Below are 12,867 nucleotides of genomic sequence, written 5' to 3'. Positions count from 1 at the left end.
ATATCCAGTCTCTATTTGCACTTTGAATATTTAGAGAGTAGCCTGCTTTGATTATGGCTGCATTGTCTGCACTTAATACGATTAAGAAAGAACTGTGTCGTAATTTTTTTGTTATTTATACTGTAGATTGTTTCAAAATGCAGTGGTTACCTCTAATTTAAATAGCTCAACCTATAATAGAGAAAATAAACAATTGTGTAAATAATAATAAATAAACAAATAATTGTGTTACAAATTATGTTTTTACAATAATTTTATGTTTACATTTTGTACATTTACTCTGATTTACCATACTCTGTCACAACTTTTATTTTTTAATTTATTTTAGTAAGTTGTTTTAATTAAGGCCAAATCTGTAATCTGTTTTAGTTAATAAACTATACTTTAAAATGTAATTTAATGAACCCTTTAATTTTTGTGGCTTTAGTCATTGTTGGGATACTATTTTAAAGCTGGCAACATCAACAGCTTATATCGAAATATATATCGTTATCGTTCAATATGGGAAATTTTTTTTATCGAGATTACATTTTTGCCATATCGCCCAGCCCTATATATCATCATAATTTTCCAGAGACTAAGGAGCTGGTGGTGGATTTCAGGAGACAGAGCAGAGAATACACACCCATCACCATCAACGAGACACCTGTGGAGCGAGTTAACAACTTCAAGTTCCTCGGTGTTCACATCAGTGAGGATCTCACAAGGTCCGCTCACACAGATGCAGTGCTGAAGAAGACACACCAATGCCTCTTCTTCTTGAGACATGAGGAAGTTTGGAATGAGCCCCAGCATCCTCAGAACATTCTACACCTGCACTGTGGAGAGCATCCTGACTGGCTGCATCACTGCCTGGTTTGGAAACAGCACCGCTGGCAACCGCAAAGCTCTGCAAAGGGTTGTGCGAACTGCCCTCCACATTGTTGGAGGTGAGCTTCCCTCCCTCCAGGATATCTGTACCAGGCAGTGTGTAAGGAAAGCCAGGAGGATCATCAGTGACTCCAGTCACCCGTCCCACAGACTGCTCTCTCTCTCTGCTGCCCTCAGGAAGACGCCTCCGCAGCATCCGATCCCGCACTAGCCGACTAAGGGACAGCTTTTTCCCCACGGCTACCAGGCTAATGAACTAACACACCTAGCAGCATACTCCCACTATATCATATGCCACGCACTGCCCTTTATCACTGGACTCTATGCACACATTGCACTTAATACAATCATATATCTGTTACACTGTAAACCATCCAATACACATCCATGTCCTTGCATATCCAATCTATACATAATCCACTGCACCTTTGCACTGTTGACAATCTTCCTTAGTGGAATCTGAGTGTGCTACACACAGGTGAGTGGGCCATACAAACCACCTGTAGCATCACACTCTGCTCTATTTGCACATTCACAATATGAATAATATGTTTATAATTGCACTGAAATCTTTGCACTATGTGCTATCCTCCCCAATCTCTCTTCTGCCCAATTTAATATAAAAAATACCTCTTTTGCACATTTTCTTGAAAATACAGCTCAACTTGCACTTGTATTGCTAACTGTAAATATGTCTAATCATACACTGTGTCTACTATGTATGTATGTATATCACTCTGTATAATCCTGTAGGTATGTAACTGTCTATATGTAAATTGTCCCTGCACTCACTCCCAAGAATTTCACTCACCTAGGCACAGGTGCTGTGGTGATGTGACAATAAAAGTGATTTGATTTGATTTGAGTTGAACGGGAAGTAATAATTTTAATGAGCTGCATAATAGAGACACATGAAGAGGTCATAAACCCAGATCGAGTTGCAGTGGCACCAGAGATGAACAGCGCTACAATAACTGGTGCCATTTTAAACCATCCTAATTATCATGTCACCTCCCTCTGTTTTCTAACAATGCCTTGAATAGGTTACACTAAGCACAGTAGAAAGATGACCGGTGCTTGGCCTCCTCTCCTCATTTTTGAGACTAATTAAAAGAGCGACTTATATTCAAGGCCAGCCGGTGGCAACAAGGGCCCTGTGGTCCCCGAAACATTATAATTCTCCTCATATCCTCCAATAAAAGTAGAATCTCATTCAGATATACAAGAGAGCAGCTCAACTCCACAGGCAGCTCAGAGATAAGTGGCTCTCAAATGCTTCTTCAGATCAGAATGCCCGTCACAGACAATGCAGCCCCGGTCAGGGAGATACAGGATGAAAGCTCAATTAACACAAGGGTGGATGGATAATGCCATATGGATAGAGAGAGCGAAGACCGAGATAAGAGCGGGATTCAGAGAAAATAGGGGAAAGGTAAAACAGAAAATTGCGTTGCTATTATTTCTGTTGCACAAACAGAACAGGGGTTAGATGTGGGCAATATGATCAAACTCATTTCACGGTATGATTCATTTAATATCACAAGAGAAGGGAGGAAAAAAATTCAGAGTGTGGCAATATTCTACCTGAGAATACTGCAATATTCTCTCAAATCGACATGAGCAAGAATATAGATATACATATAGTGTTTCCCCTAGGTTTCCAGCTTTGGGGTGGGGGGCTTGGGGGTAGCCAACGTTACTTTTTTCCCGGTACTTTAGCCGACTTTGTGTAATAACGAAAACATTTATTTCAGAGAAAAAATAAGTCCAAAACTCTCTAATTTTAACATTTTGAACAATAGGGCTGTGCAAACTTTTGCCCCTTTTTTTTTTTTAAATTCTTGTTTTAATTTTTCTGATAATCAAATGAAAGCATAAACATTTATTTATTTTTAATCAAATGAAAAATAAACCCTTTTAATTTTTGGCAAACAAACAGAGGTTTACTGTTAAAATCAATACATGGAAGAAAAAATATATTCAGTTTAAAACGTTTAAATAATAATTGTAGTATTTTTTTCTACAATTAAATGGTTAATCTTGTTGTAATATTTATTTTTTATCATATATTTTGTTTTATGTCAATTATTTAAATAGGAATATATAAACACCTACATTATACTGTACAAAAGTAATAAGACTAATATTGTTCTGTTTCATGTTAAACCGTACTTTATTTTGACAGGTTGCCGTGAAGTTTCTGTGTGTACAGTATGATATGATACTAGTTTTCTCAAATGAAACGGTAAAAGTGACACTCACAGCAGCTTTGGAGATTGAGTTTCTGTTCATGTGAGATGCAAATGCAATTAGCAGGAGCATCACGCGTGCTTCAGTATGTGTGTAGTAAAAAAAAAAAAAAAAAAAAAAAAACGCGTCTCCACCATTCATACATACAGAGGCAAACGGAACATGTAGGATTCATATTAAAATGGTCTTTTTGCATTTCAGTTTTCACAGACACTAGTGCATATCGCGATTTGAATTAAGTGACAGACCAACTTTTGATTTATTAATCCAAAAATCGACGAATTCCGCGGCATTCCGCGCTATAGTAAATTCCGTTTTTATGAATGGAGTCCGCGATCCAGTCCGTGTGTTCGCAGAAGAGACATTGTAAATGCGCGACCATGTAGTTACAGAAATGACATGCCTTCATGTAAATCAGTGGTTCTCAACCTTTTTTGGTCCAGCGCCCCCCTACCCATTATTCAGGTCCCTCACCGCCCCCCATCAAATAAATCGTAGTCTAATTGTCCTCAATGAATATTAAAATTGATTGTTATTAGTATTTTGTGTTTATAATAGGACTGTTTTTATATTTATAGCAATTCAAATGTATGGGGTCATTACAATTTTTACGAAATTAATTTAAGGATGCATTGAATTGAGCATTTTTTTTTTTTTACAGTAAATTATACATATATATAAAAAAATAACATTCATTTGCAGTTTTTAGCAAATTGGTGATTTTCATTGCTACAGCTTTAGTGTTTTTGTGATGCTGATATACTTTATTGCCCCAAATTTAAAAAAGACTAAATAAAAATTCCTGTTTAGAACATATCCAAAAGGACATTTTTATATAAGTGATTTTAGTTTGTTCTTCCATTTCTGGAACTCTTGAACACCCTTTTTACTGCTGTGTTATGTTTGGATATTTTCAATTAGCTTTCAGTAAAAAAATAAAATAAAAAATATCCCTTGGAAAATACCCTGCTTTTTGAGAATATATTGAATTCCCTTTTTTCTAAAATAGTAGACATGGTTAATTTTGTGGGTAATACCACATTTACACATGCAAATGGAAGAAATGTAAACTCTACTTTACTATATTTCACAATTTTTAGAATATTTAAAAGTTTGCTTACAAATACCTTAAAGAAAACTAAGTACAACACTAAAAGTTGGGACGTTTTGTAAAATGATAAAATCTATGATTTGTTAATTCTATTTAACTTTTATTTAATTGACAACATTACAAAGAAAAGAAAAGTCACAAAAGTGCAACACACTCCAAAACAATTGGGGCAGAAGAAAAATAAAAGTGAAAAGCTTATTATAGAATAAGCTAAACTGTTTTGAAACAGTTGACAGGAGGCAGGTGAATTGGTAATAGGTGAGGGGATCATCTTTGGGTATAAAAGGAGCTTCTCAGTCTTTGCAAGCAAAGCTAGATCGTAGCTCAAAATTTGTTTATATTAACAAAAATATATTGGCCAGTGTAAACATTGGAATTTGTTTCTTTGTACTTCAGTCAATTAATAAATGTTAAAGAGATCAAATTACATATTCTTATTTTTTTTGTAATTCAGCATGATTTCTGAAAGATCATGTGACACTGAAAACTAGAGTAATGAAGCTTAGCATGAGAGGAAAACACATTTAAAATATATTCAATTAAAAAAGCTTTTTTTAATGGTATATATATTTTTTAAAACAAACAAATGCAACCTTTGTTCATTCATCCATTAAAAAATCTTATTTGCCTTTTTTAATAGTAATGTATATTTTATTTATAATATTTAGGCTATTTTAAAAGCATGTAACCTATTTAAACCCAAATATAACAGCCCACATTAGCATGTACATACTTTTATTTCAAATAGGTCTATATGTAATTGAATGCCACATGACATTCATGACATATTTGATTTGACTGGGCAAGAAATATCATTATCATTAGTTTCCCAAGGAGCAAAAAAGCAACGTGCAGTAAAAAATAGGCTGGGCTTTTATTTGTGAGCTTTGAATACATTCTTTAAAAATTTGGCATTTAAATCATTTGGCAAACAAAAAGCTTTCATATTATTATTTTCTTCTAAACAAGAAAAAGCATCTCATGCTTGACCGTGACTATTGTTGTAAACTAGCAGCCAGCTAACACTTAAGGTCATTGCACACATTGAGTCCGAATTTTTCGCACGTTAAAAAATAAATACCTCACGTTATGTTAATCACACTTGCACACTGCCTCCAAATCTTTCGGATCGGGTTTGATTTTTTGCGTTTTCGCATCTGTAGCAAGCATTTTGAGAGGTGTTTTGACAGTTCAGAGCCACCTTACAAGCGAACGCCAAAATCCAGAATTGCGTCTGTCAAGTTCATTCACTTTGTCCCGCAGCACAAAGCACTGTTAAGGTCCTTGTACGCTGAGTTTCGCAAAAATTAGTGGTCTTCTTAATATTATGTGGCTCCAGTAATGCTAGCAAAGCATCAAAGATTACTGACATCCTGAAATAAACTCTGAATCACCCGGGATAATCCCGCAGTTTATTAATAAGGAGGTGCGCATTAAAAGTATTCCCTCACTCCTCTGTATCTGTTTCTCTTTTTAAGAAGAGAGTGGACAACATCGTTCTATTTCGTCGGACTCAGTGTGCAAGGTGCGTGACGAATTTTTAGGATTACGAATACGAAATAACGTATACGAACGTATACTGCTACACTGGCCGCGAACGGCACATCAAGTTGCGTTAAAGCACGTAGCTCCCGTTATAATGAGTCATTCAGTAACTGAGCGCGAGCGCTACAGTAAACGCATTCCTCGCGCTTATGCTGCAGACAAGTCGACAAATAGAATACAGAAAGTGCGCTTTGATGCATCCAGTGTAGAAATGGCATTAGGATGTGGCAGACCATTTTCTTCTGCAAGTTTTTGCTCAAACATACTCGGTTTGAACTCGTCTTAACCAAACGCCCCCCAAAACCACCTCAGCGCCCCCCTTTCAAAATTATTGCTTTCAGCGCCCCCCGAGGCTCTCCCAACGCCCCCTGACACTCGCTGTGAGTAATGCCACAAGCGGAGTGATACAAACGATAAAATGTTTGGAATTCCAATATCACTAGAATACCACACAACTCTCAGCAAATCAGATTCGAGGACCAGAAACTGATTATAAATATATGTCTGTAGCACCAGAAGTACATTAATTTTCATCCTGACTGGTCTTTCTATGTATTTTTACTTCCCTCCCCCCGACTTTTGTTGCATGTAAATAACAAACGGTTCCCGCCCACTGACAAGACGCAAAAGTAAAAAAAAAAAATTATCTCTACCGGTTGACACATTTGGACTTTCATTCCAGCCTTAATAGCAGGCTTTGTTATCTGCCTTGAGAGGTTGAAAGAGAGTGCACAAGCCAAAGCAAGAGAGAGAAAAACGATAGACAGAGAATACACCAGAGGAATTAAGAGTAGAAAAGCAGAACAGGAAACGCAGCACTCTAGCATCCAAAAATGAGAAAGGACAGAGCAGGCTCGGGGCAGTGTGCTGGATCTAAATGAGACACCCAGAGAACCAAAGTGTGTGTGTTGCACTGAAATTATCTGGACATGAAACAATTACTCATTTGAGCTCTAAAATCAATGAAGCTCCAGGCTGGAAAACAGAGGGAAAAAAAGCTGTTTGAACAAAGCAATGAAACTAAGGTTCTCTCAGAGTTATTACAATTTCTAAACACTTATGACGCTCAGACAGGCTCCAAACCATTTTAAATGGTGTTATTTACCGAGACAGAGTGAATGAACTTCCTTTCAGTATTTGAAACCAGCATTCAGACAAAACTCCATCACCTGGTGCAACTGCAGGTAACACTGCATTTCAAAAGCCTGCAGGTGTTTATTTCAGCATGTTACAAGTCTTCTACCGTTCAAGTCCTAGAATATATTATTAAAATATCTTGCATGCTGAACGACCAGGCTCCGATCCAAGACTGAGGCCAATTTGCACCCAGGAAACCAATAACCCAGAGGGGACCTGCTTCCCAATCTCTACAAAGGGACTTGAGCACTCACACTCACAGTTAAAAGCTTCTCAACATTCATGACTAACAGAGCTGGAAAATCAATCTGAGCCAATGCACGCCTGCCAGCAAAAAAGAAAAACTCCTCCTGCATGTCAAAGTAGATTACTGAAAGAGAGCACACAATAGCCTGAGAGGTGTCGATGCCACACTTCAGAGGACAGTCGCATGTGCGCAAGCAAACAAAGGGTAAACGCTATGAATCACAAAAATCGAATCTCTTATACACAGCAAAATACCAACAGATTTAATTCTTTAAAATGCAATCAGTGGGTTACATCAGAGACTGTTTGAATGCTCTCCAATTGCATGAAAAGGCAGAAAAGGATTGGCGGAAATTACGCAATCAGACCGATGACACAAGCTTAAATTTAAAAAAAAAAAGTGGGGGTTTGTAGGTGTTATGCACACCTATTTATATATTAACACATTAGTTCTTTATAAGTGACGTGAATCATTTCTGAAATGCATGAAACACATTGACCACAAAACCAGTCATAAGTAGCATGGGTATGTTCTTAGCAATAGCCAACAATACATTGTATGGGTCAAAATTATATATTTTTTTGCCAAAAATCATTAGGATATTAAGTAAAGATAGTGTTACATGAAGATAATTAGTAAATTTCCTACTGTAAATAACAAAACTTAGCATTACTAAGATGACAAATGATTTCATTTTTTTGGGCCCTCAGATTCCTTGATTATCTCAAACAAATATTGACCTACCCTAACAAACTATACATCAATGGAAAGCGTATTTATCAGCTTTCAGATGTATACATCTCAATTAAAAAAAAAAAAATTAACCTTATGACTGGTTTTGTGGTCCAGGGTCACATTTCTCAAATTTATGCAATTGGTTCAGCCAATTCTAACTGTGTTGGGTTGCTCAAACAAACAGGGACAGGAAAAATTATTTTAATGTTAAACAAACACAAAACGCTTCAGCAGTAACACATGCCAACAGACTGGCCTAAGTGTGCAATAGCATCACAAGGAACAAAGGAGCATCATGCTAAATAAATGATCATGCCATTTCTGGCTTTGCAGTGTGTTTTATGAATGCTCCGAATGGAAATAGGCTAATGACACAAGCACGGATGACTGAGCCATTATATGTAAATTGCTTAGAAAACCATCCCAATAAAATTCAGAAAGGCCATTAGCAAACAGAAATGCCCCTTTTGCTAATTAAATCTACTCATGCAAGTGGTGCAGTCCATTTGCATCTCCACTCCATAGAGCCAATGAGAGCGCATTCTTGAGTACGCATATGAATGGGCTGCTATGTGCAGATTTAAGGGGTGTTCGCACATATAGATATTAAATGTCTCGGGGTCATCAAGTCTCTGTGCTGTTGTTTGCTAGTAGGCGTTCCTACTGGACTGCAGTATGCAACTATCAGGCGGACTGTAAAATCCTACTTCCTACACAAACAAGCTGTCTGGCCAAGACAAAGCAACCAAATACCGTTTATTTTGCGTTTATGTGATGTTCAGACACAATAATAGACCACATAGAGGAATTTCAGTTCTGATTATGGTGGTCTAGTTAACATGCTAGTGAGTGTCTCAAACAAGTGTCTGGATATCTTTCAAAGGCACTAATGTTGCAAACTTTGACCAATATTGGGATTATGTGAATCTTAAATGCTTGTTGCATCAGCCAGGTTCCTTGAAAATTCATTTTCCTTACAAGATGGAAAGAAAAAAACAACCCTGTGAGGCTTAACTCTGGAAAGTTGCATCAATTCAGTCAATCAGATCAGAGATCGCTGGTACTGCGACATTTAGGATATGGATACCAACAAGCACAAATCAATGCAATACTGAATTGTAATATTGTACATATTGTAATACAGAAACCACAAAAAAGGTACCAAGCCCATGACCAGATTTCACAATAGCTGAACCAGTATTAACCAAGGCTATAAATTAATCTGGCCACATGAAAAACAAATCTCTTAGATTACTGCCCGAATAAACCACCAAATTGATGCCAGCCTTTTTTTTTCATTTCATAAAACAAACTGCATGAGATTTTGTTTCTTATTATAAACTAAATACAATATTATACATGACAATATAATCTATGTAATGACTAGTCATGCACCGAAATTCTTTTTTACAGAAACACAATTTTTTTTGTAATTAGCCAGAAACTCAAATCTGTAACTGCATTTAAACAATTACAATCTGTAACTGAACAAATAAGCAATTTGTTCTTCTGTAATGTGTCACCTCTCAATATTTCAGCTAAGAAAATAGTACTTATGTGACCCAGGAACACAAAACCAGTCATAAGGGTGAATTTTTTGAAACTGAGATTTATAAAACATCTGAAAGCTGAATAGATAAGCTTTCCATTGATGTATGATTTGTCAGGACAATATCTGTCTGAGATACAATTTGAAAATCTGGAATCTGATGTTACATATTAAGAAAACACATTGTCCAAATGAAGTTCTAAGAAAGGCATATTACTAATCAAAGGTTTTGATATATTTATGGTGGGAAATTTGCTAAATATCTTCATGGAGCATTGTCTTTACCTAATATCCTAATGATTTGGGGTGTAAATTTTGACTATTGCTATAAATATACCCATGCTACTTAAGACTAGCGTCACATTTCTAATCTAGAATCATTCAAAAAATGGTCAGTGATTTTGGCCCTTAAATATTAAACTGCATCCAAAAACTTATTTATCAGTTGCGTCACTAGTAATGACCAAGCTTTACCTTTGTCCATGTTTAACCCATAATAAATCCATGACTGGCAGGCATTCAAAGAACTATACTCTAGCATGTTCACCTGCTTTGCATGAAGATGTTCTTCTGTTGAATATAATTTATTTGATCTTAGGGGGCGGGTTAAGAGTTAGCTTGTGTAAGCACATAGATAACACTCTTTGATCTTCCATTCAGACTAATGAATGCAGAACACCATGACCCTCAACATTAGCAGTTAAGTAAATCTAAAAATTTGGAGCGTACCGTGAAAGGATGTTCCTGCTGTTCTTCTCTCTATATGCAGCATAACCGCTGAAATGCAATCTAACACACCCCTGATTACACCATTATTGTGTTTAAAGAATTTGACCATAAAGTTTCCAATTATGATAAAATCAGAGGTTGACCTAAATTCATAAAGCCTCACTGTGACTTTACATAACAGACTTTCATAAACAGGTATGTTTTCACCTCTTTTAAGCGAGGACATGCGGAAAAAACTGACAGTAAGCAATACGTTAAAGAAAAAGGAAGTGAATGCTTTTGAGTCTCAACTGCATGTAATTACTGCACAAGGGGTTTAATTCAAACCTATGATTCATGAATGGATTCAATACTTTAGTGCTAAAAATACACCATTTGCTCTAAAGCAGAAGTTAAGAGCTTCCATTTGACAGCTCTGTGAATCAAGAGAATTACACTTATCTGCAAATGTGACATTGTTATGAAACATAGCAATATTTTATGAATAAACCACATATGCACACACATTAATAGTATCAGGAGGTGGGAACACTGTCTGGAGAGTTGTTTTAACACTTACAACTTATCTAATAGTGTTTCATGTTACTAAAAACTTAATTACCAGTGACCCATATTGTACCACATAGTGACTTCTCGTCGTTAAAGGTAAGCTTATAGTCACTATTGAGTTACATACTGGTAATTAACAATAGGTTATAGTAACATTGACCCATATTTAGTGTATGTGATCTAATAGTGAAAATATCATTGTTCAATTTAACCAAATATAATTTGTTAGATACTAGTACTAATTATCCCAAAAGTAACCATTTCAGATAAACTATTCACTTCTAAATAGTAGCTATTCAAGTTTTACCATTTACTAATCACAAGAATAAGAACTTAGTTACTAGTTCCTGTTCGAGTTTTCCAACTAGTAACTGACTAGACACTAGCACTAGTGTGTATTAAAATTAATAGTTAAGAATTTGTCACTAGTCCAAAGAGTAGGCACTAGTATGCAATGAATGAATAACTGAACATATACTAGGACTAATGCTGTTAGCTTTTAGTCACTATTGAATTACCCAACAATGACTCATATTAAGTGTATGTGATCAAATAGTGAAAATATCTTTGTTCAATTTAACAAAATATACATTTTTAGATACTAGTACTAGTCATTATCCAAAAAGTAACTACTTTGTTGTTGCTGGTTAGTGCAAAATTGTCATTTGACACTATAAAAGCAATGTGTGGTTCAGATAAACTACTCAGTATTCATTTCTAAATAGTAGCTATTCCAGTATAACCATTTACTAATCCCAAGAACAAGCACTTAGCTCCTAGTTCCTGTTTCAGTTTTCCTAGTGCTAACTGACTAGACACTAGTACTAGTGTGTATTATAATTAATAGTTAAGAATGTCACTATTAGAGTGACTACTAGTAGGCAATAGTATGCACTCAATGAATAATTGAATATATGCTTGGATTGATGATATTAGTTAGATTTTAGTCACTATTGAATTACATACAAGCAATTAACAATAGGTAATAGTAACAGTTTTGCAATTTACTAGTCACATGATCAAGCACTTAGTTACTAGTACTTGCTCCAAGTGCTAACTGATTAGACACTAATACTAGTGTGTATTACAATTAGTTAAGAATGTGTCACTATCACAATGACTACTAGTCGAACTAGTAGGCACTGAATAAATAATTGAATATATACTAGGACTAATGACGTTAGTTTTTAAATCACTGTTGAATTGCGTACCAGTTATTCATTCTAAGTAATAAATGCTAAAACGACTTGCCATAAACACTAATAAACGCATACAACAGTTCATTTCCTCATTTGGAGTTTTACGACAGCTTGCTGTAATTTTTATTATACCTCAACAGATTGCAATCAACAGTCGTGCTAAATTAAAAATAGCACGTTGCTAAAGCAAGCATTAACACTATCACAATCAATTTCGTTTATCTGGAATTATAAAAAGATGGAGGGCAGCTGCCATGCGGTTACGTGTCAAAATTGTCAAGCATGGACGTACCGCACACAGACAAAACGCTTCCTGAGACAATTACACTCAGATGAATGGAGGATCGCAGCAGCTTTGTGCATCACGCACTGACACTTCATTCACAGCGACATTAATCGTGCATTACAAACGTCAGATTTAAAATGCGCCACAAACCCGCCCGCCTTTATACTCACCAAGGGTCAAACTCGTGAATGATGCTCTCGAAGCGAATAACTGCGAAAAGTCGGGAGCTGAACCCTGCCAACCAGGCCAGAAAGAGAATGGTGAACGACAGCAAAGACTGCCATCCCGCCGGCTGCGTCAGTCCACCGGACAGGCCTCCTCCGCTGCCGCCGCATCCAGCCGGGGAGTTGGGCCGTCCGTTGCCCGAGACCGAGCCTCCGGCGTTGGAGCTCGCTTTGTGCTTACAGTCGGAGGCGGTGTGGTGCTCCGCCATGTTCTGGAGGATTTGGTTAGAAGAGCACTTCCCACCGCCACTCACCGCTCTTTCCACCAACCCACTCCCTCCTCGGCGCCAATATTTCTGCGCAACCAGGCCTTGGCTCCAACTGCAGGTATTTGGCGTTGTGTGTGAACAATCTGGATTTATTTGCAGTAGATTCCGCGTCTGAGTGGCATGCTAACCGGCTTGTACCACTCGGCACACGAGATCCACTGGCAGGA

At 36.8% G+C, this 12,867-nt stretch overlaps 1 protein-coding gene across 1 annotated transcript in view; it reads right to left on the bottom strand.

The window, feature by feature from the left end:
* Window positions 1-12,867, bottom strand: part of stt3b (STT3 oligosaccharyltransferase complex catalytic subunit B) — a 62,640-nt gene extending 49,773 nt beyond the window's left edge. Inside the window, exon 1 of the mRNA XM_073847247.1 lies at window positions 12,378-12,867. Within this exon, the coding sequence (XP_073703348.1) occupies window positions 12,378-12,640 (263 nt within the window). The 5' untranslated portion in view covers window positions 12,641-12,867. The remainder of the gene's footprint in view (window positions 1-12,377) is intronic.

Source organism: Garra rufa, chromosome 9 (assembly GCF_049309525.1).
Source record: "Garra rufa chromosome 9, GarRuf1.0, whole genome shotgun sequence".
Lineage (NCBI taxonomy): Eukaryota > Metazoa > Chordata > Actinopteri > Cypriniformes > Cyprinidae > Garra > Garra rufa.
Note: the sequence above shows the minus strand (reverse complement) of the source record. Positions and strands in the feature narration are given on the sequence as shown.